Source organism: Pleurodeles waltl, chromosome 5 (genome assembly GCF_031143425.1).
Source record: "Pleurodeles waltl isolate 20211129_DDA chromosome 5, aPleWal1.hap1.20221129, whole genome shotgun sequence".
Classification (NCBI taxonomy): domain Eukaryota; kingdom Metazoa; phylum Chordata; class Amphibia; order Caudata; family Salamandridae; genus Pleurodeles; species Pleurodeles waltl.
The window spans coordinates 969,643,249-969,664,065 of record NC_090444.1 but is presented as its reverse complement, the minus strand read 5'-3'; the positions used below and the strand labels follow the sequence as shown (position 1 = coordinate 969,664,065).

At 45.4% G+C, this 20,817-nt stretch overlaps 1 protein-coding gene across 1 annotated transcript in view; it reads right to left on the bottom strand.

The window, feature by feature from the left end:
* Positions 1 to 8,543: 8,543 nt before the first annotated feature.
* Positions 8,544 to 20,817, bottom strand: part of GEMIN6 (gem nuclear organelle associated protein 6) — a 59,182-nt gene continuing 46,908 nt past the window's right edge. Inside the window, exon 3 of the mRNA XM_069235105.1 lies at positions 8,544 to 9,166. Coding sequence (XP_069091206.1) covers positions 8,803 to 9,166 — 364 coding nt within the window. The 3' untranslated portion in view covers positions 8,544 to 8,802. The remainder of the gene's footprint in view (positions 9,167 to 20,817) is intronic.

Sequence of the window (20,817 nt, the reverse complement as noted above, 5' to 3'; positions counted from 1 at the left end):
TTGCAAAGTTCAGTTTGCCAACCATCCTTTGTAGTTCTCCTAGGGTTGCTTTCTGATTCGGGGGAGTGGGGGGGAGATACCATAATTTACTGACGCACCGCCTGGGACCTATAAATGGTTTATGAGTCTATACTGTCCTGCCTCTTTCTTTGGCACCACGCCTAGGGGGGAAATTATTAAGTCTTTGGGGAGGGGGAGGGGGAGAGGCAGGGGACCCTCGATGCGACCCAGCCTCAACTTTTTTTCTATTTTTTTGCTGAACCACCTCAGGATGCTCCTTCGCCAATTTTTTATTACTGCTGACACTCCCCGCTATCTGGCCTTTAAATGGAATCTTGAAACCTTATTTAAAACCTTTTTCTAATAATCCTGCTTCTTTTTTGTTGTAGTACTCATTGGCTAACCTTCTCAGCATGTGTGTGTTCATTGGGGATTTTGCCAGCTGAAAAATTCCCCAACCTCCGACTGCCCGCCGCGTTGACCAACTTTAAGTGTTTCTTCTTCTTTTCTTTTGTGTCTGATAGGTGTTTGCTTTTCCTGCACGCTGCAGCTGGGTGGTCGCCACCACATGACGCACAACTGTGCCTAAACTCTCAGCCATGTCCCCATGTGTACTCATCTGTCACGAATTTGGAGATGCCTGCCTTATGAGCTGAGCTTCCAGAGCAATGGGGGTGGCCTCTGATGAGGTCAGCACACAATTGGGTGCTGACTTCTTCAGACGTCACTGGGGTGGGTCGGGTGGAGAGGGAATCGATTCCCCTTCAATCCCTGCCCAGGGGAGTGAGTGGGAGGCCCTCGGAGGGAGCGCTAGCGCTTCCGCCAAGGGCCAGGTGAAGGATGTAACCGTTCTGTCCTAGGCACCAGAGCGGTGCTGCAGAGGACGTAACCGTTACGTACTGGGCACCCAAAGGGTTAAATAATACAGAGGACAACAAAAATACCACGGTTGTGCAATAAGAAACACAGGAGTACATTCCACCTCGTAGTCAAGGGAGTGCATCAAGGTGCTATTAAACTGAAAAAAGAAGAAAGGTAAAAAAGAAGCAAAAACTACTGGACTATATACTTCTAACTGCTTAGGGCAAAGTATAAACATGACGCTCACATCTAGGCATCAAGTTACCAGGTGCAGTTAAGGCAGTGAAAGAGAGGGTGGGGGACCTGATAGAACAAGCGATAATATGGATTATTTATATGACCGACATTACATCATACACAAAGTGTCACTTTGTTTTAAAGAAAGCATAACAAAACGTTTAGTTAATATGTGTGCATGTGCATTATCTAAAACGTCTGTATAATGGTACATAAATAAAAAGAAAGTGATAGATCTTAAATTGGCTTCACAATCCCATAATAAATGAGCAATTATTTAAAAAATCATTTTAATTTTTCTATAAGATTTCTCTTAATGGTGATGTGAGTAGCATGGGGCTAACTAACCTCTTTATATGCAGTTTTCTGCTCTATCTATGAAAACTCGAAATCTGTGAATGTATATGATGTGATCATCAACTGTGATAAAATGAAAATTCAGAAAAGTATTAGGCAAATGCATGTTCTCACAGTCTATGGGGTTTAGTCAAACGTTTAACAATACTTAGGTGAGTAATGAAGCCCTTGTGCAGACTCAAGCCGTTGCCCCTCCCTTGTGTTTTACTCTAAGGTTTATAGAATGTGTATTACATGACCATATAAAATATTCCTGAGGAAGCTAGACATCAGAGCTTGCCCGTGTGATTTACTGTCAACAATGGTGTTTTCTTGAAGTATTTCTTTTTTTTTTTAATGTCTCTCCTTATTCACCATCTGCCCCCTGCACCCCTTCCCCGAGCAGATCACAACTCTTTCAGTTTTTAATGGTTTGGCTTGACAGAGCAGCTGTTGCCAGACAATTATGTGAGCGTCACTACACCGCCACATGTTGGGAGCTAGGAGTACATGTTTTGAGTGGGGAGTTGTATGCTTCCATAAAAAGTATGTCATCCACACAGCTGTGATAATTTAGTTTTATCTGATAGAGACTTCTAGCTGCAGCTTCCTTACCTTAGAATTCCCTGGCGTCCGCTTCGAATCCGGAGTTTTTTTCTGAGCAGTACCCTGCGCGCACGCCTTCGGACGGCGTCGTTCGGATCCGCGTGTGTCGATCAGCTCCGCGTACGTCGTCAGCGTCGTTGGGAGCCTTCTATGACGTCACGGGTGTCTAAATAGACGCCGTCTCGGCGCGCGTACGTCAGTTCCTTTCCTTCCGTGCCGGTTAAGCGCAGTTTTGGAAAGAGCTACCCTGCTTCAACGGTTTGTCAACGCTTTTTGGGCTGTTTGGAGTCATGTCTTCGAGAAAGACAGGATTCAAGCCGTGTGGTGCGTGTCATCGCACCATGTCGGTGACGGATCTGCACCGAGTTGGTCTTTGGTACCTGGACAAGGACCACGATTCCACCTCGTGCTCCGATTGTCAGGCCATGGCGCCGAAGGCCTTGAGGGAGAGATCCCTTAAGCTTCTTGCGGCCCGACATTCGTCTTCGGTCGGCGCGACTCCGCAGAGGTCACGGTCTCGCAGTAGGAGGAGGTCGCGGCACTGCTCCCGGAGCCCCAAGTCCTCTTCCTCGCATTTGAGGTCATCGGAAGGTAAGAGGCACAAGAAGAAGAAGTCCAAGCGGACTTCGTCTTTGCCACGCCCGTCGACCGATGAGGCGTCTAGGGAACGTCGACGTTCCAAGCGCGGCTCTGCGGAGCCGTCGCCAGGGTCGACTCCGCGTCTTCCCCCCTTTCCGGGGACCGGATTGACCCCCGCTCAAATAAAAGAATTCTACGAGGCCATGCGTCTCGTTTTTGAGCGGGCTGTATCCTCGGGTGGGTCTTTGGGCCCCGCAGGGTCAGCAGGGGCCCCTTCGGATTCTACGCCGGTGGCTTCGGCGCCTTTGGGGACCTCAGGATCTCTCACAGTCGACCACCTTCGGCGCCGGGTCCGACGTCGATGATTCCGCCACCGGCGCCCACCGGTGGCAGCCCCATCCTTATTCCGGATGATCTGGAGCCGGAGCGACGTCGTACGACTTAGACGGAGCCGATTCGGCCCAGATCATTGTCTGAGCATTATTTGGAACAGCCAGATGCAGGAGAGGAATGGGAGGGGTCGGAGGACCCTTTAGAATCAGGATTGCAGCACGACTGATATGAGGATCTAGGGGCGGCCAGTGGACTGGACACATCTCCAGATACTGGTATGCTCTCTCCTCCTAATGTGGCTACGGAGGAGGGGGCTTCTTTCGCTATGGTGGTGCGTAGGGCAGCTGAGGTCTTGGACCTAGATTTGCCTACGCTGCCAGTCAGGAAGAATATCCTGACAGAAGTGCTTCAGCCGGGGGTGTCAACATCGGAGCCGTTGTTGCCCTTCAATGAGGCTCTTATAGATGTCCTTCTGGGTACATGGTCCAAACCCAGCACAGGGGCTCCTGTGAATAGGACGGTCGGCCGCCGCCATAGACCTGCTCCCAGTGACCCTAGTTTCCTGACACAACACCCCACTCCTGAGAGCTTGGTTGTCCAAGCCTCTACTTCCCGTGGTGCCTTCCCTTCCGCTCCCCCGGACAGGGAATCCAAGAGGCTGGATCAGCTTGGGAAGATGATGTTTTCTTCCTCCAGCAGGGCATTGAGGTCTGTAAACACCTCTTGCCTATTGGGCAGTTATTCCCATGCTTTATGGGATACGGTGGCACAAGTGCTGCCCCAGAGGGCGTACGGGACACTCTCACCCAGGCTGTAAAGGATGGGAGAGATGCAGCCAAGTTTACAATCCGTTGTGGCTTGGACACGACTGACTCGCTGGGCAGAGCGATTTCATAGTCAGTGGCCCTATGTCGCCACGCCTGGCTACGTTCTACTGGTTTTTCAGGGGATGTCCAGTCCAGCTTTATGGACATGCCCTTTGATGGCTCTCGCCTTTTTTGGCGAAAAGGCAGACTCCGCGCTTGAGAGGTTCAAGGATTCTCGAGCCACGGCCATATCCTTGGGCCTTTCAGCGCCAGCAGTCAGTCTTTCGCCCCTTCCGAGGCTTCGGGAGGGGCGTGGTACCACGCCAGCCACAGTTTAGCCACCATCCTCACGCTTCACAGCATCCCAGAAGAGGTCATGGTACCATCAGACCCAGATGGTCAGGCCAGAGGTCGGCCGCCACACAGCCCCCCTCCTCTGCGCCCAAGCCCTCCTAGTGTGGTTCTGCGGGATCATGTCCGGGCAGTTGGAGGGAGGATTCGTTTTCATCTCCCTCACTGGCTTTCCATCACCACGTACAAGTGGGTCTTGCAGATCATACGGAAGGGCTACTCCCTTCCCTTCCAGTCTTTTCCTCCTTCTATCCCTCCGACAAAGGAATGGCTGATGGGGGACCATCTGGCTTTGCTCCGCGAGGACGTTACAGCTCTCTTGGCCAAGGGAGCCATAGAAAGAGTCCCGATATCAGAAGTAGGCAGTGGTTGTTATTCCCGCTACTTTCTGATTCCCAAAATCTATTTTGGATTTAAGGGACATCAATCTCTTCCTCAAAGAGGAGAAATTCAAGATGCTCACTCTTGCTCAGGTTTTGTCTGCCCTAGACCAAGAACACTGGATGGTAGCGTTGGATTTGCAGGATGCATATTTCCATATTCCTATCCTGCCAAGCCACAGGCGTTACCTGCGGTTCAAGGTGGGCCACGAGCACTTTCAGTTTACGTGCTTCCTTTCGGTCTCACCAGTGCCCCTCGTGTGTTCACAAAGGTGATGGCGGTGGTGGCAGCTCATTTGTGCAGATCAGGGATTTCAGTTTTCCCCTACCTGGACGATTGGCTGTTGAAGGCTCCTACGCCCCAGGCTCTCGTCACCCACCTCCAGACGACGGCGGACCTCTTGCATTCGCAGGGGTTCACTATAAATGTGCCGAAGTCACACCTGACTCCCTCTCAGAAGCTCTCTTTCATCAGAGCTGTTCTGGACACAGTGCAGTATCGGGCTTATCCGCCCGATCAGCGGGTTCAGGATATTCAGGTTAGGATTCCGATGTTTCGGCCTCTATCCTGGATCTTGGTGAGACAGACTCAGAGGCTGCTGGGACTCATGGCTTCCTGCATCCTGTTGGTCAAGCATGCCAGATGGCGCAGGAGGGCTCTGCAGTGGGACCTGAAGTTCCAATGGGCACAGCATCAGGGAAATCTTACCGACGTGGTTCAGATCTCTGAAAGGACTGCCGAAGATCTGCAGTGGTGGTTAGTGAACTGCGAGTGGGTCAAAGGCAGACCCCTCTCCCTTCCCCAACCAGATCTAACGGTAGTGACAGATGCGTCACTTCTGGTATGGGGTGGCCATCTGGGGGAGGTGGAGATCAGAGGTCGTTGGTCTTCGGCGGAATCCAGGCTCCACATAAACTTGTTGGAGCTTCGGGCGATCCGGCTGGCATTAAAAGAATTTTTTCCTGTTGTGAAAGGGAAGGTGGTGCAGGTGTTCACGGACAACACTACCGCAATGTGGTACTGCAACAAGCAGGGCGGTGTGGGGTCGTGGACCCTTTGTCAAGAGGCTTTACGCCTCTGGACATGGCTGGAACAGCAGGGCATGACCCTGGTGGTTCAACACCTGGCAGGTTCTCTGAACGCCAGAGCAGACGAACTCAGCTGAAAATGCTTATAGGATCACGAATGGTGTCTCCATCCAGAGGTGGCGCAAGGACTCTTTCAGCAGTGAGGAGAGCCTTGGTTAGATCTGTTCGCCTCCGCAGAGAACGCGCAATTTCAGCAGTTTTGCACGTTGGAGTTTCCAAGGGGGCTATCGCTAGGCGACGCTTTTCGTCGCAAGTGGAGTTCAGGCCTCCTGTATGCTTTTCCACCTATACCACTTCTGCCCAGAGTTCTCAAGAAAATCAAAAACGACCGGGCCCAAGTAATCCTTGTGGCTCCGGATTGGGCACGGAGAGTTTGGTATCCAGAGCTTCTCAAAATGAGCATCGGTCCTCCAATCAGGCTACCTCTTCTCTTCTGGAGGATCTTCTGTCGCAGCAGCAGGGTAAGGTTCTCCACCCGAACCTGTCAACTCTGCGCCTTCATGCGTGGAGATTGAGCGGCGACAGTTGATGGTTTATGACCTCCCTCCCGAGATCTGTGATATCATCCTGGCAGCCAGGCGTCCCTCTACTAAGTCGATCTATGCCTGCCGTTGGAAACGTTCTATTTCTTATTGTTCAGAGAGGTCTATTGATCCTCTTTCTTCTTCTCTGTCTAACATCCTTTTGTTTATTTTGTCTCTCGCCAGCAGGGTTCCTCCTTGGGGACTCTCCAGGGCTATCTTGCAGCCTTATCGGCTTTTCTTCGGTTGCCTGATCAACCATCTCTGTTTAAATCACCTAAAGTACAGAGGTTTTTGAAAGGGCTTGTACATCTGTTCCCGCCTGTGCCTTTCGTTATGCCCCAGTGGGATCTTAATTTGGTTCTTACCTTCCTTATGTGTGCTCCTTTCGAGCCCTTGCATAACTGTCCTCTCCGGCTCCTCACTATTAAGACAGCCTTTTTGGTGGCAATTACATCTGCCAGGAGAGTGAGTGAGCTGCAGGCTTTATCTTCTAAGCCACATTATCTCATGATATATCCGGACAAGGTGGTGTTAAGACCTCGTGCCTCTTTCCTCCCCAAGGTGGTGACCCATTTCCATCTGGGTCAAAATATCACCCTGCCCACCTTCTTTGCACCACCGCATCCCTCTAAGATAGAGGAGCGTCTTCATCGACTGGACCCAAAAAGAGCGTTATCGTTCTACCTTGACCGCACTAAAGAGTTCCGGGTGGACGACCAACTCTTTGTGGGGTATGTTGGTGCAAAGAAGGGTCGGGCAGTACAGAAATGATCCATTTCGCGCTGGGTTGTTCTCTGTATAAAAATATGCTACGCTTTGGCGAAGAAGCAGCCTCCTGAGGGCTTGAGAGGTCATTCCACTAGAGGGAAAGCTGCTACCACTGCGTTAGCACGTGGCGTACCGGTGGTGGACATCTGTCAGGCTGCAACGTGGGCTTCTTTACACACGTTTGCGAAACACTACTGCCTGGATAGCCAGGTGAGAAGAGAGGGGCATTTTGCCCGTTCTGTCTTGCAGGACTTCCTAGTATTAAAAAAAAAATATATATATATATATATCCTTCAGACCCACCACAATGGGTTATAGCTTGGGTATCTATTCTAAGGTAAGGAAGCTGCAGCTAGAAGTCTCTATCAGATGAACAAGTTACTTGCCTTCGGTAACGAGGTATCTGGTAAAGACTCTATCTAGCTGCAGATTCCTTACTCCTGCCCAAGCGTCCCCGCTCTGGGGAAATTTTTTCTCATGGGGATATGTGTATATATATATGTATATATGTTTCTATGTGTACATATGAATATTTTTGATTTTGGCAACTTTTGCCTTTCTTATAGGCATGAAAGTGTTTTTACTCCAAACAGTCAAAGAGGTTAAAAGTGTATTGGTTGGTTCTTCCATGACTCTGCACTTCTGGCGCAGGAAGTTATGGAAAAGAACTGACGTACGCGCGCCGAGACAGCATCTATATAGACAACTGTGACGTCATAGACGGCTCCAACGACGCTGACGACGCACGCGGAGCTGGTCGACGCACGCGGATCCGAACGATGCCGTCCGACGGAGCGCGCACAGGGTACTGCTCAGAAAAAACTCCAGATTCGAAGCCGACGCCAGGGAATTCTAAGGTAAGGAATCTGCAGCTAGATAGAGTCTCTACCAGATACCTCGTTACCGAAGGTAAGTAACTTGTTCATCTAGCTGGCTGAGCTTGAACTTTCAGGGACACACACATGACATTGTCATACTATTAAAGTGTCTTAGACAACTACATAGGTTGTGGTTTTTTTCTCTAGCGGGAGCACAGGTGGGAGGAGGGAAGTCAGTAACCTGCATGGAACTTTAGGTCTGGCTTTACAGTGCAACTGTCACCTGACCTTTTAACCTACACCAATATTATTCTATAGTTATTTGCCCTCAACACAAATACATATTTATTCCCATTCTATATACTGGTAATGCTTTACATTATCATACAACACTCATTTAAAGTCAGACCTATCGGTATTACCGATGCGTGCTTAACTTTGTTTCAACAGTTGAGAAGCCAGACTTGTTTTATTTAGATCTGAATGGTTGTAATACTTTTTGAATTCGAAATTCAGTAGCAGATCTTTTATAAAGGCAGCATTTTAGCTAAAGATTTAAATTATCTGTCACTTGCTGTATAGTCTGTTTATCAAATCTTGTGTGTGCAATATCATTTTTCTAGTGTTTTCTGTAAACGTATATGAAATAAACGAAAAGCAAAAAAATATAGTTATCAAAATTTATAAACACCAAAATAGAACAATGAAACATTAGACACAATTAGCAGTCTTCCTTCTCCGAAGCCCTGAGATGTACTCAGGTTCTGTGAGGACTGGAACACAGTTCTCTGCAAGCACCTGTGGTTATCTGTAGTTACCATGCAACCAAATAAATAAGACCATTTTCAAATAGTATACATCTGTCATGGTTTAATAAATAAGTTACCAAAAAGCACATGAAAACAGTGCAGAGCTAGGACTCAAACTCGCAGATCCAAATTTCACACAATTACCAAAAGGCTATACTTATCTTCATCAATTGCCCTGTTGCGAGGTGAACCTCAATATGAAATCTAATAATAGACAAAACTTGTATCAGTGTTTGTGAGAAAGTAATCTCGGAATATCAAATGTGAAGGTCGGAAATTAACACAGCTCATACAATCTCTTGCAGTTATGTAGGTGTTACATGGCTTTGTACTAGACCTTGGAGCCTAGATAAAATGATTTCATTAGAACTGTTACAATTTTCTGGCCCATATGGTGGATCAATGGTAAGTACTCCTGCCACACATAGCGTTCTTCCACTTTCTGTTACGGGGATGTGGTTTTCTTCTAACCACGTTTTTAGGCTGTCCTTCCTCTTTTCTAAGTAGTCCTGACTGTAAGTCTTGCTTTCCACTGGCATGAACAGATGTACAAGTTTTTCCTTCTGTTCATCGTTTCCTTCCTTTAGAATTTCCACACTCTGAACAGCATGCCCCATAATCGCTCTGATGGACACTTTACCATCTTCTAGAAAGTTGGCCAGGACAATGCTACAAAAGAACAGAATGGAACAGGTTAATACAGGCGGCAAAAACAATAATATAAATGCTCATCAATTTATGACAATTAATTGAGTCAACCTAAATTCCTCACTCATCCCACCCTGGAGAAATCCAAAGACAGAAATGGCTGTGCAAAGTAAACCTTGGAAATGTATCCAGTAAAACAGAAACTGTTAGGTTTCCCAATAAATATCATTATTACAATACTAACTTTGCAATTATTATTGAGGTTTCCGATGTAGTGTATAGGATACTTGATTCTGATATAAGGTCTGATAAAATGCTGGTGCAACCTACAAAACAGGACTGGCTGGCGAAGAGTGGGTGTAGGTCGGAGTTTAAAGACATCTCAAACATATCTAACCTCAAAAGAATAAACCTTTGGAAATGCGCAGATGTATTCTCAACATGTGCCCTAACCATTCCACTGATCAAATCACAGTTTACATACTCTGCTACATCTGTGGAGATCAAAAGAGGGTCCATCTAAAAATGTAGACGTTCAGCCTGTGTTCTGTTTCCATCCGCAATGAAAAAGGTCCACATTGCAGAAACTTTAGAAAAAGAAACAAAAAGTCACACTGAAAAGGTCCTACAAAATTGGCACTGTAAATGAACAACTGGACTTTTTTGGCCACATAAATTGGTCAACCCTGCCGCATAAGTTGGTCCTCTCTGCCACATAATTATAGTGGCCATGCATCTAAGTAAAACATTTCAATTTACCTTCTTTCACTATCTGCAGCAAAAATGAAAATATTGCCATTATTTATTATATTTTTTATATTATTATTTTGTACCCGCCTCCCCCAACCTAGTGTGGGGATACAAAGAGGACCTAGACAGAGAGCACATTGTGCGGACCATTTTGATGGTGGTCCCATTGTCCTAGGACTGCCACATAGTAAGCTATGGGCAAAAATGTTTTGTAAAATGAATGCCCCACAAAGCATTTTGGGGTGAGTTTCCGAGTGCAGAGAATATTATAGTATCTTGACTGTAAAGATCAGAACAGCCCCTAGAAGGCACCACAAAATAACTAGCATTTGTAAGATATTTGGTCATGTAACCATATAATCACCCCCCAGAGAGCATCACCACATGAAAACAGATTGGCGGAACGTAATGCAGTGTAACCAAATTTTTAACCGCTAGAGGGCGTAGTGCATTACACATTTTCAGGCCTAGCAGGATTACTAGAATAATATTACAAACAAGGACCTTAAAACACAAACTATTCCCAGCTATAAAACAAAGGTTCAAGTCATAAGAGAACTTAAAAAGACATTGAATGGTGGATGGGGTTATTACTTTGAGCCCCCCCTCCCAATCTATTGTGGGGACCCAGAGATGACAGACAGAAGGCATGCATTGTGCTGAATGTTTTGATTGTTGTCCCATTGTCCTAGGACCACCACATGGTGAGTTATGGGCAGAAATGTTTTGTAAAAGGAATGCCCCGCAAAGCATTATGGGGTGAGTTTCTGAGTGCAACAAATTTTGTAGTATTGTTCAGAACAGAAATAGAGGACACTATAATAAAAGTAGCATTTGTAAGAAACACGGTCATGTAACCATACAGCCAGCCCTTAGAGGGCATAACCACAAGAAAAGAGAACAGCAGAAAGTCATCCAGTGTAACCACATATTTAGTGCCTTACACCAGTGGTTCCCAAACTTTTTAGATCCTTGGCTCCCTTGACCTATTGGCAGTTGGCTGCAGCTCCCCACTGTATTATTCTTTTTTGGCGAGGGGGGAAGGGGAGGGGCTTGTAAGCCTGGCCTCTGGAGTTCTTCCATTTTATTCCCTCAAAAATACTTGGTATGAACTATGAAGGTATTATAATCACAGATGTAGCAAAATAAAAACAAATAACAGTTGTTTAATAAAAAAAAAACATTTATTGGTTAAGACGGAAACAATGCTCTTCAGCACTGTGGTCTGCATATGGATTTTTTTTTAAATTATGTTTTTTTCCTTAAAAATTGCCTTCAGCACAGGGAGCTCTCCTTCAGGTCATTCTAGTTGTCAAGGAGCCATTTTTGATATTTAAGACTGCAGCTCCACTAACTATATTTCATTTTCAAGTACTTTACTAAATGTTCCAGCAGCCACCATTATCTTAACTCTGCTTCTGTCTCTTCTAGCGTCTAATGGAGTCATTGCACTCTCCTGTCTCAGACCTCAGTATTTGTCTGCAGTCTCTGATTCCTTCTCACTATAGTCGTGTGTCACAGTTCATGTCAATTCAGTTCTTATTATGGTACAAAACTCCGATGGAGGTCCACATAACACCATATAAAAAAAGTAAAAACACAGTTATCCATTAAACATGCTGCATACTATCATAGTTATAAGAACTTATTCATACACTACAAAAGATGTTAAAAAGTCTTCCCACCAACTAACATTAACAAGACTAAAAACAATGCCCTTCAGGATCAAATCAAATATTATTAAAACAATACCACAATTTCCTTAAAAGAGACACTGTACACACTTAAGTCCAACATGCGTGTGTTTATATCTCTGCATTGCTCATAGTTTGTGTTAACTGATCTGACAGATAGGAGCAATTCCTGTGCTATATTGCATGTCGCACTGCCATCTAGTGGTACTAGAGGGAGTTTCATCTTAGCAAAACATATTTTTGAAAGCCAGCTTGAAAAACTAAAGAAATTGCACTCAGAATATTGAGGCATTATGTCGTGGTGCCCCTGGGTAGTTTTGGAGGCACACCAGGGTGCCGCGGCACACAGATTGGGAACCTCTGCCTTACACATTTTCAGACCTAGCAGGCCTATTGCAATAATATTACAAACAAGGCCCTTCAAAACACAAACTACTCCCAGCCGTAAAAACCAAAGTTCCAGCCATGAGAACTTAAAAAGACAATGAATTATGTGAGAGGTTATTTGGAGTCCCCCCCCCACTTCCTCTCATCCAACCTAGTGTGGGGATCCAGAGATGGCCCAGACCGAAAGAGCGAGTCGTGCTGAACGGTTTGGTGGTGGTCCCATTGTTGTATTACCACCAGAGGCTGAGTTATGGGTCAAAATGTTTTGAAAAAGAAATGCCCTCAAAGCATTATGGGAAGAGTTTCCCCGAGTGCAGTGAATATTGTAGTATTGGGCTCTCCTGCTGTGCCGGGAAGGCCGCGTTGAGGATTTCTGGAAAGTGATGGGTGTGAAATGGGCGCAGTGAAAGTCCACAGAAGTAGATTACAACGTATTGAGAGACTGCACTTGCACGCTGCCTAGGCTCGACCTAAAAAGAGAAGGACCACCACTAATACAGTAGAGAGTTCCACACCAAACCACAAGATGGCGGAATGATGCACAGCAGGTGAATCCAGAAAATTCTTCAAACTGCAAAACTACACCGTCAGGTAAGAAACTATTTTGTTCTCAGACCGCCTCCATCTGTCCTTAGTACAACATAAGAAACTGCCATGCAGCCCTAATCTTCTATTGAAGATGCAACAGAGAATATATCACCCCACCACCGTACAATTGTTACATTTGGCTGCATGGCTCCTGAGTTTGAACCTATTGGGTCACACTGGTTTTTCTCTGGCAGAAGCACAAATGGGAGGAGGGCAGTCATAAACCTACATGGATTTGTGGCTTAACAGTGCAACTGCCAGCTGACCTTTTAACCTATACCAACATTATTCTTCAGTTCCTTGCTTCCACAAAAATACATATCTATTCCCAAGCTATGTGTAATACTTAACATTACCATACAACATCCCTTAAATGACTGACCTATTGGCATTGCCAATGCTTGTTTTCTACTATAATGGTGAAGTTTAATGCTCTATAGTTTTTTAGGGACTGCAGTTTGCGGCCTGATGCTGCAATGTAGGTCCTTTTGAAATAATTATCTCAAAGAGAGGGAAAGAATGCAGTAAATGCCACCTGAATTTGTAAAGTCGAGGTGACCTATGTATTGGATTTCTTTTCTCAAACTGACCATCCATACAAAAATATTTGTGTGTGTGGAAAATGGCAAAGCAGATGTGTTCCGGGGGTCCCCACACAAGCTAGCAGGAATTATTCTATGTTTATTTCTTCAATGAGGAATTGTATAATGCAGAATCAGGATTAAAGTAAATAACATTTGTGTACCTTTCAATGAGGCCTTTCATTGATCAAGTGATCCAGGTGTGGGTCACACCACAGTCTGGTCCTGTGATATCTAGTAAGGCAGCCAGACCATTTAAACTTGCACCTATGAACCCTACATCCAACCAGCTGTCCCATCTACTCATCCTTAACTCAAAAGGTTTAGTGATTCATACACCCTCTGTGATTCTAATGGTCTGCTCTATCCACAAATAGGACATCTAAGCATCTGGACCAAATGTGCATGAAAATGCTTGTATTAAGTAGTGAAACAGACGATAAATGATTCCTGCCTTCAGTTCACTACTGTCAATTACGATAGGATGACCACCTTCCTCAAAGTCATTCAACACTGTTTTCAGTTAATGGCTTTTAGGCTAATGCATTCTGGGTGTTGTAGCTGTGTTCTGCTTTCATTGAACTAATTAGACACCTGAAATCTGATTTGCAGATGACAAGTTCAGGACTGGAGATAGTCCTTTGAGACTTCTAACAGCCCCAGGTCACCAACTTCTTGGCTGTGGCTTTTCTGTATCCTCAGCAGTCCATATTCAACCATGTTTTAACAATAAGCTGATATTAACCATGTCTTAACACTAGGCAGATGAAGCTGAGTTCCCCACAACAGTTTCATAGGAATGTCAACATTGTAATTGCTCTTCACAAAACCTCTATCACTCCAGAAAAATCAGAACTCTGCCTTCCTCAGAGGATTCAGTGTATCAGATCAGTTCTCAACACTTCTCAGATGAAGGCACTTCCTCTTTCTGAAGGATTGGTTTGGCTCACATTCCAGACATTGCACATTAGTGAACGTGCCAGATGAGATCATCTGTTCAGCACCTTCTAGGGCTCATGGCATTCTGCATTTTGCAGACACTTCAGGTGTGTCGGCTAATGAGACTGCTACATTGCTTGTGTTGATCTCTGCACAAATCACTTCTACAGGCACCTAGGAGATTGAAGGATTGGAGAATGAAGAAACATTCTATCACTTATTTGGTGGACATTCTCTGGGTCTTTTTTTAAAGAGGAGCCATCCATGCCATGTGATCTCGTAGAACTCTGGTTTTGGACATGTCCTTAAACATTTGAGGGAGGGGGGTCTTCTACATTTGACCTTTAATGCTTTGTGGTCACATTAAGGAGTAGATCGGAGTTATTACTTTGGCCTTGAATATTTCTCACTTGCCTGTGAGAAACCAGCAAATCATAACGGACAATGCTTGCATGACGCACTATCTCAACAAAGAAGGTGCTGGTGCTCTTCCCCTGTGCATCATAGCCAGTTGAGCTTTAAACTCTCAATTGGTATGTCATCGGCTTATTTTACATGGAAGTGAACCAAGTAGCGGATTTCTTGCCTTGACTTCTGCCTCTCAACTGTGGGTGCGAGCTTGCTCAGCAAGTATTGAAGCAGATCGACAGTAATACCCCAACAGTAAACAATAAATGCCCTCTTTTCTGCTCAAGGCAACTCCAGTCTCAATTCTCTAGGAAACCTGCTCAGCATATCATGGAATTTGTTGCTTCATTACATATTGGCGAATGATCCGATTTCTTAAAGCTGCCATGATTCTCATAGCTCGAGATTCGACCAAGGGACGTTGGTATCCATATCTTATGCAGATATTTGATTAATCTCCTTATAGAGTCTCTCTTTCAGACAATCTGGTCTTGCAGTAGCAGAAAGCGATACTCCACCCCAACCTGGCGATTCTTAGTCTTCACACAGGCGCCAACTAAATACTGTCCTTGTTTTATTTGTCCTCTTTGCACCTACATGAAACATTGAGGAAATGGTATCTTACTCAGTAGAACATGCCACACTGCCTTAATTCTAAAAAAAAAACACACATCATTTTTGGAATACCTGTGTATACCAGTCCTCTCACCACTCATTCTCGCCCACCATGTGATGCAGTCCTTGACTCACTTCCAAGCTACTCTCTTAACTATCCTTCTCTGTGATTTTAACCTTGCAGTCAGCAACCAATTGCAATACAGACTTCTCTCTGAGCACTCTTAATCATTACACATCTTGTGCCAACCCATCAGCAAGTTAGCTCTCTTTAGTTTATAGAGTATTTAACAGTAGGTCTTGCTAACTGTAGTACTTCTGCATCAGGTTTAGCAGACTGATCCTTTAAATCTTCTACCTTTCATTGATGCATAACTGTAGGAGGCTGGCCTGGCTTATAGTAGGTACCTGATGGTGCTTACACCTAGTTCCAGGTCCAGTTATCCCTTATTAGTAGATTAGTAGTGTTCTAGCAGCTTAGGCTGATAGAGGTAGCTATAGCAGAGCAGCTTAGGCTGAACTACGAGACATGGAAAGATCCTGTTATACCACTCATATAGAGTTACTAAAAATAAAAGGTACTTTATTTTAGTGACAATGTGCCGAAAGTATATCAGAGGATATACTCCCTTAGGAGGTGAGAAAAATATACACACAAACCAAAATCGGGTAAGTAAAACAGTCAGAAAGTAGTGCAAACACTGCAGAATACAATAGGATGCAATAGGCCTAGGGGCAACACAAGTCATACACTAAGAAAGTGGAATGTGAACCACAAAGGGACCTCTAGGCTAGTGTAGTGTGTAGAGGGTCACTGGGGGTGTAAGAAAACACTAAGGGTGTAAAGGAGGCCCCACCTCAAGACCCTGGAAAGTAGGAGTAAAGTACTACTATTTCCCCAGAAACACACTAAATTCGTGATAATGGATTTTGCAAAGACCACAACAGACTGCAAGGCACTGAAGACGGATTCCTGGACCTGAGGACCTGCAAAGGAAGGGGACCAAGTCAAAGAGTCGTGAAAGTGTCCGGAGGGGGGCAGGAGCCCACTAAACCCCAGATGAAGGTGCAAAATGGCTGCCTCCGGATGGAAGAAGCTGAAGATTCTGCAACAACGAAATGTGCTAGGAACTTCTCCTTTGTGCAGAAGATGTCCCACAGGGTGCTGGAGGATGCAGAGTTGTTTATTTGGCAAAAGACAGCAAACAAGCCTTTCTAGCTGCAAGAGTCGCGGTTGAAGAAAAAGGGTGCTGCCCGGGCCCAGGATGTCACCCCTTGGGAGAGGAGACAGGGAGTGGTGGTGGGGGGCCCTCGGCAACGTAGAGAGTCCACACACAAGAATGTAGCACCCGCAGAAGATCTTGAACACTGGTTCAAGAAGACTGAGCACGGCGGTCGTCTCAACACTACAAAACAGGGTCCCACAAAGCCAGAGGTCTACTCAGGAGTTGACCAAAGTGCTGGGGACCTGGGCTTGGCTGTGCCCAAATGATTCCTTGGAAAGGGGCACAGAAGCCCTAGCTGCTGCACTTCATGTGGTGCACAGGATTACTTTCTGGAGAGGTGAGGCAAGGACTTGCCTCCTCCAAATTTGGACAGTTGGACCACTGGACAGTCTGGGTCACTTGGATCCATCACCTGTGTTCCTGGGGCCACGCTCATCAGGATGAGAGGGGTCCCAGAGTACCAGTGACGCTGAAGTTTGGTGCCTGCTGGAGCAGGGGGAAGATTCTGTCAACCCACAGGAGATTTCTTCATGGCTTCCAGTGCAGGATGAAGGCAGGCAGCCCCCAAAACATGCACCACTAGGAAACAGTCGAGAAAGCCGGCAGGATTAGGCGCTACAATGTCACTGGTAGTCTTCTTGCTACTTTGTTGCAGTTTTGCAGGCGTCCTGGAGCAGTCAGCGGTCGATCCTTGGCAGAAGTCGAAGAGAGAGGTGCAGAGGAACTCTGGTTAATTCTTGCAAGTCGTTATCTGAGGAATAGCTCACAGGAGAGACCTTAAATAGCCCTCAGAGGAGGATTGAGCACCTATCAGGAGGGGTCTCTGACGTCACCTGCTGGCACTGGCCACTCAGAGGCCTCCAGAGTGCCCTCACACCTCTGGATCCAAGATGGCAGAGGTCTGGGACACACTGGAGGAGCTCTGGGCACCACCCTGGGGTGGTTATGGACAGGGGAGTGGTCACTCCCCCTTTCCTTTGTCCAGTTTCGCACCAGAGCAGGGACTGGGGGGGTTTCCTGAACCGGTGTAGACAGGCTTAATATGCAAGGATGGCACCATCTGTGCCCTTCAAAGCATTTCCAGAGGGTGGGGAAGGCTACTCCTCCCCAGCCCTTAACACCTATTTCCAAAGGGAGAGGGTGTAACACCCTCTCTCAGAGGAAATTCTTTGTTCTGCCTTCCTGGGACTGGGCTGCCCAGGCCCCAGGAGGGCAGAGGAAATTCTGTGTTCTGCCTTCCGGTACTGGGCTGCCCAGGCCCCAGGAGGGCAGAACCCTATCTGTGGGTTGGCAGCAGTGGTAGCTGCAGAGAAAACCCCAGAGAGCTGGTTTGTCAGTACCCAGGGTCCATAGTGGAGCCCCAGGGATGCATGGGATTGGCACCCTAATGCCAGATGTGTCATGGGGGGGGGGGCAATTCCATGATCTCAGACATGTTACATGGCCATATTCGGAGTTACCATTGTGAAGCTACATATAAGTATTGACCTATAAGTAGTGCATGCGTGTAATGGTGCCCCTGCACTCACAAAGTCCGGAGAAATGGCCCTGAACTATATGGGGGCACCTTTGCTAGTGCAAGAGTGCCCTCACACTTAGTAACTTTGCACCTAACCTTCAGCAAGTGAAGGTCAGACATATAGGTGACTTATAAGTTACTTAAGTGCAGTGGAAAATGGCTGTGAAATAACAACATGTGCGTTATTTCACTCAGGCTGCAGTGGCAATCCTGTGTAAGATTTGTCTGAGCGCCCTATGGATGGCAAAAGAAATGCTGCAGCCCATAGGGATCTCCTGGAACCCCAATACCCTGGGTACCATATACTAGGGGATTATCAGGGTGTTCCAGTGTGCCAATTAGAATTGGTAAAAATGGTCACTAGCCTATAGTGACAATTTTGAAGGTGAGAGAGAGAGCATAAGCACTGAGGTTCTGATTAACAGAGCCTCAGTGACAGTTAGTCACTACACAGGTACACACATTCAAGCCACAAACTATGAGCACTGGGGTCCTGGCTAGCAGGATCCCAGTGAGACAGGCAAAAACAAACTTACATATAAAAATGGGGTAACATGCGAGGAAAGATGGTACTTTCCTTCCATAACCTCTTGTGCTTAAAAGACATTTAGTAATGAATTTGGACCCTGCCTGCTATATGATACTTGGTCAGTCATGGAAACCCACACAGTCAGATCAGGGGAGTCTCAAATGTGGTCCATTACTTGCCTTTCTACCCTTAGTTAAGAAAGAAGAATACCCTTCAAAAGGGGAATTGTTATGTCTGCTGTAGATGTTGGTATCAGCAGATAGCTCGGTGCATTAGTCACTGCTGATTTAACATTTCTCAAAAAATTCAAAGTCTAAAAATACACAATACGTCTAGCTTGTGGATCATGAAAGATGCCACCTCTGAAGTACTGTAGTTGCAGGTGAGTAACTTCTCCAGTTACTGCACATTATATTTAAGTAAATAAAGCAATCGTAGACAACGCAAAAACGGACAGTTCTCGTTATGTCAACATTATATAGCGTCCCTTGATTCACACATTTTTCAGATGCATCACTGTAATATCCAATAAAAATAATACAAACTTGAAAGTTATGAACATCTTTTTTCAATAGATCCTTCACAAAACGTTCGTTCTTATTAGTTTTATTTGGGAAGTTGTAATGATTGCCAGGGTGTCTGTGCACAGTTCTCACACACCAAGGGCATGTGTGCATTTTGGAAGAGGGAGGTTTCTTTAGTTTTAGCAATTTAATCCTCGTCTGATATGTTGTGTGTCTTGTTAGTATGGGGTTAAGAGTCAGAACCAAGCCTTATTGCTTAAAGCTGGTAAACCTGTATTATGTGTAAGTAACATCTGCAGTGTTGGGATCTCCTTATATAAAATAAAGTGAATACTTTAAAAATGGTATTGCTAGGTAACCAACTTTACAGGTAAATAACGTTCTTCATTTCTGCAAGATTGGAAACTGCTTAGTTAAAGTATTGGAAGGTCTGTCCTGACCTATTTTGTTTTGTATCCCCTATATCTATATGTTTACTACTCTTTCCAAAATGGGTTAGAAAGATGATTCATTATGTGGAGACTGAACGTGCTCTTTGGACGTATACTCGTCCTCTGCAGTTAAGTTTAATGATGGAACTAAAATCATGGCAAAGGATGCCTCTATATAAAGGATCATTTATAAACATAAGCTTTTTTTGCTCCACAACCGCCGATGACATTTTTAACACATTTAATTTTGATAGAGATATTAAATTGTGGTGTAATAGTTTTCTTTACAGCCATGACTATTAGCTGTCTTAGGTAACGTTTTTGTTGTTGTTGCTATGTCTCCTGTCAATCACAGCCTGGGCAAGACTCAGTTATTCTGCAGTTTCATTTGTACTGGTACCATAATCTTAATTTGTCAAGAGAAGTAATGGTATGCTGTCGTAGCGAAATCTGTACGGTGAGGTTCTCAACCTCACATTGTCCCTCGCTTAGATGTGTGCTTGTTTGTTTCCTTCCTCTCCATCAAACTACTTCATTATGTGATACTTGTATACAAAAGTAAAGGCAACAAACGCCCACTTGAATTCATTGACTAGAGAAAAATGAGGTTATTGCTAAATGTATTAAACACAATAGTTAATGTTTCAGGTAATAAAGCTGTCACACAGCAAAGGAAGAAAAAAAGGTGAGGGTCCTGTTCCTCAATGTGCTCGTCGAGGCGAAAGAAGAACTCTCCTCTGAGCCTGATTTATACCTTCCCCCGCCCCACACGTCTGCTGTAGGCATCCTGAAGTGCATTATTTTTGATGTGTAAAAGTTGTATTACCGCACCCCCATTAAAACCTTCAGTGATTAAAAAGTGAAATTGAAAAAAGCAAGTTCTTGCATTGCATATGCGGCTCGGTTTCTAAGGTCCTGAATTGCGTGAAAATAAAACAGGCCGAAGCATTTCGGCTCTGCCATGGAGCACGAAGATGGAGCACGAAGGAAATAAGAAAATAAACAACGTGACTTAACTGGTGCTTTTGCAAAGCGCTCCATACCACCGATCGAGTTCGTGCTGTTCGCAACTTCACAGCGCCATTGAGTGCAGAGGGGAAGAGACAAACTGAAGTATACTGTCAATGGTGTAATTATTCAAGTAACAGGGGCAGTCTGCAATGCCTGACAAAACAGCCTCGATCCGGGGCAAACTTAAAGCATTCACCGCTGACCTCAAGGGATTTTTGCAAGGCAAGCCCAGGAACGAATGAAAGTGATAGGAGTGAGGTAGGCATGGCTAAAGCCCACAGAGAGATAACAACATGTTGAAACTACATTACTTGCGCGCTTCTACGCTCAACCTAAAAATGCACCACGGAAAACTCTAAGGTGATACTGTCAAATGTCTTTCTGCATCCGTGCTTATAAAGCATGTAGTTAGGCCTTGACCTTAGTTATGCCTAGAATAGAACTTGGTGAATATTATATTTTGCCTACAT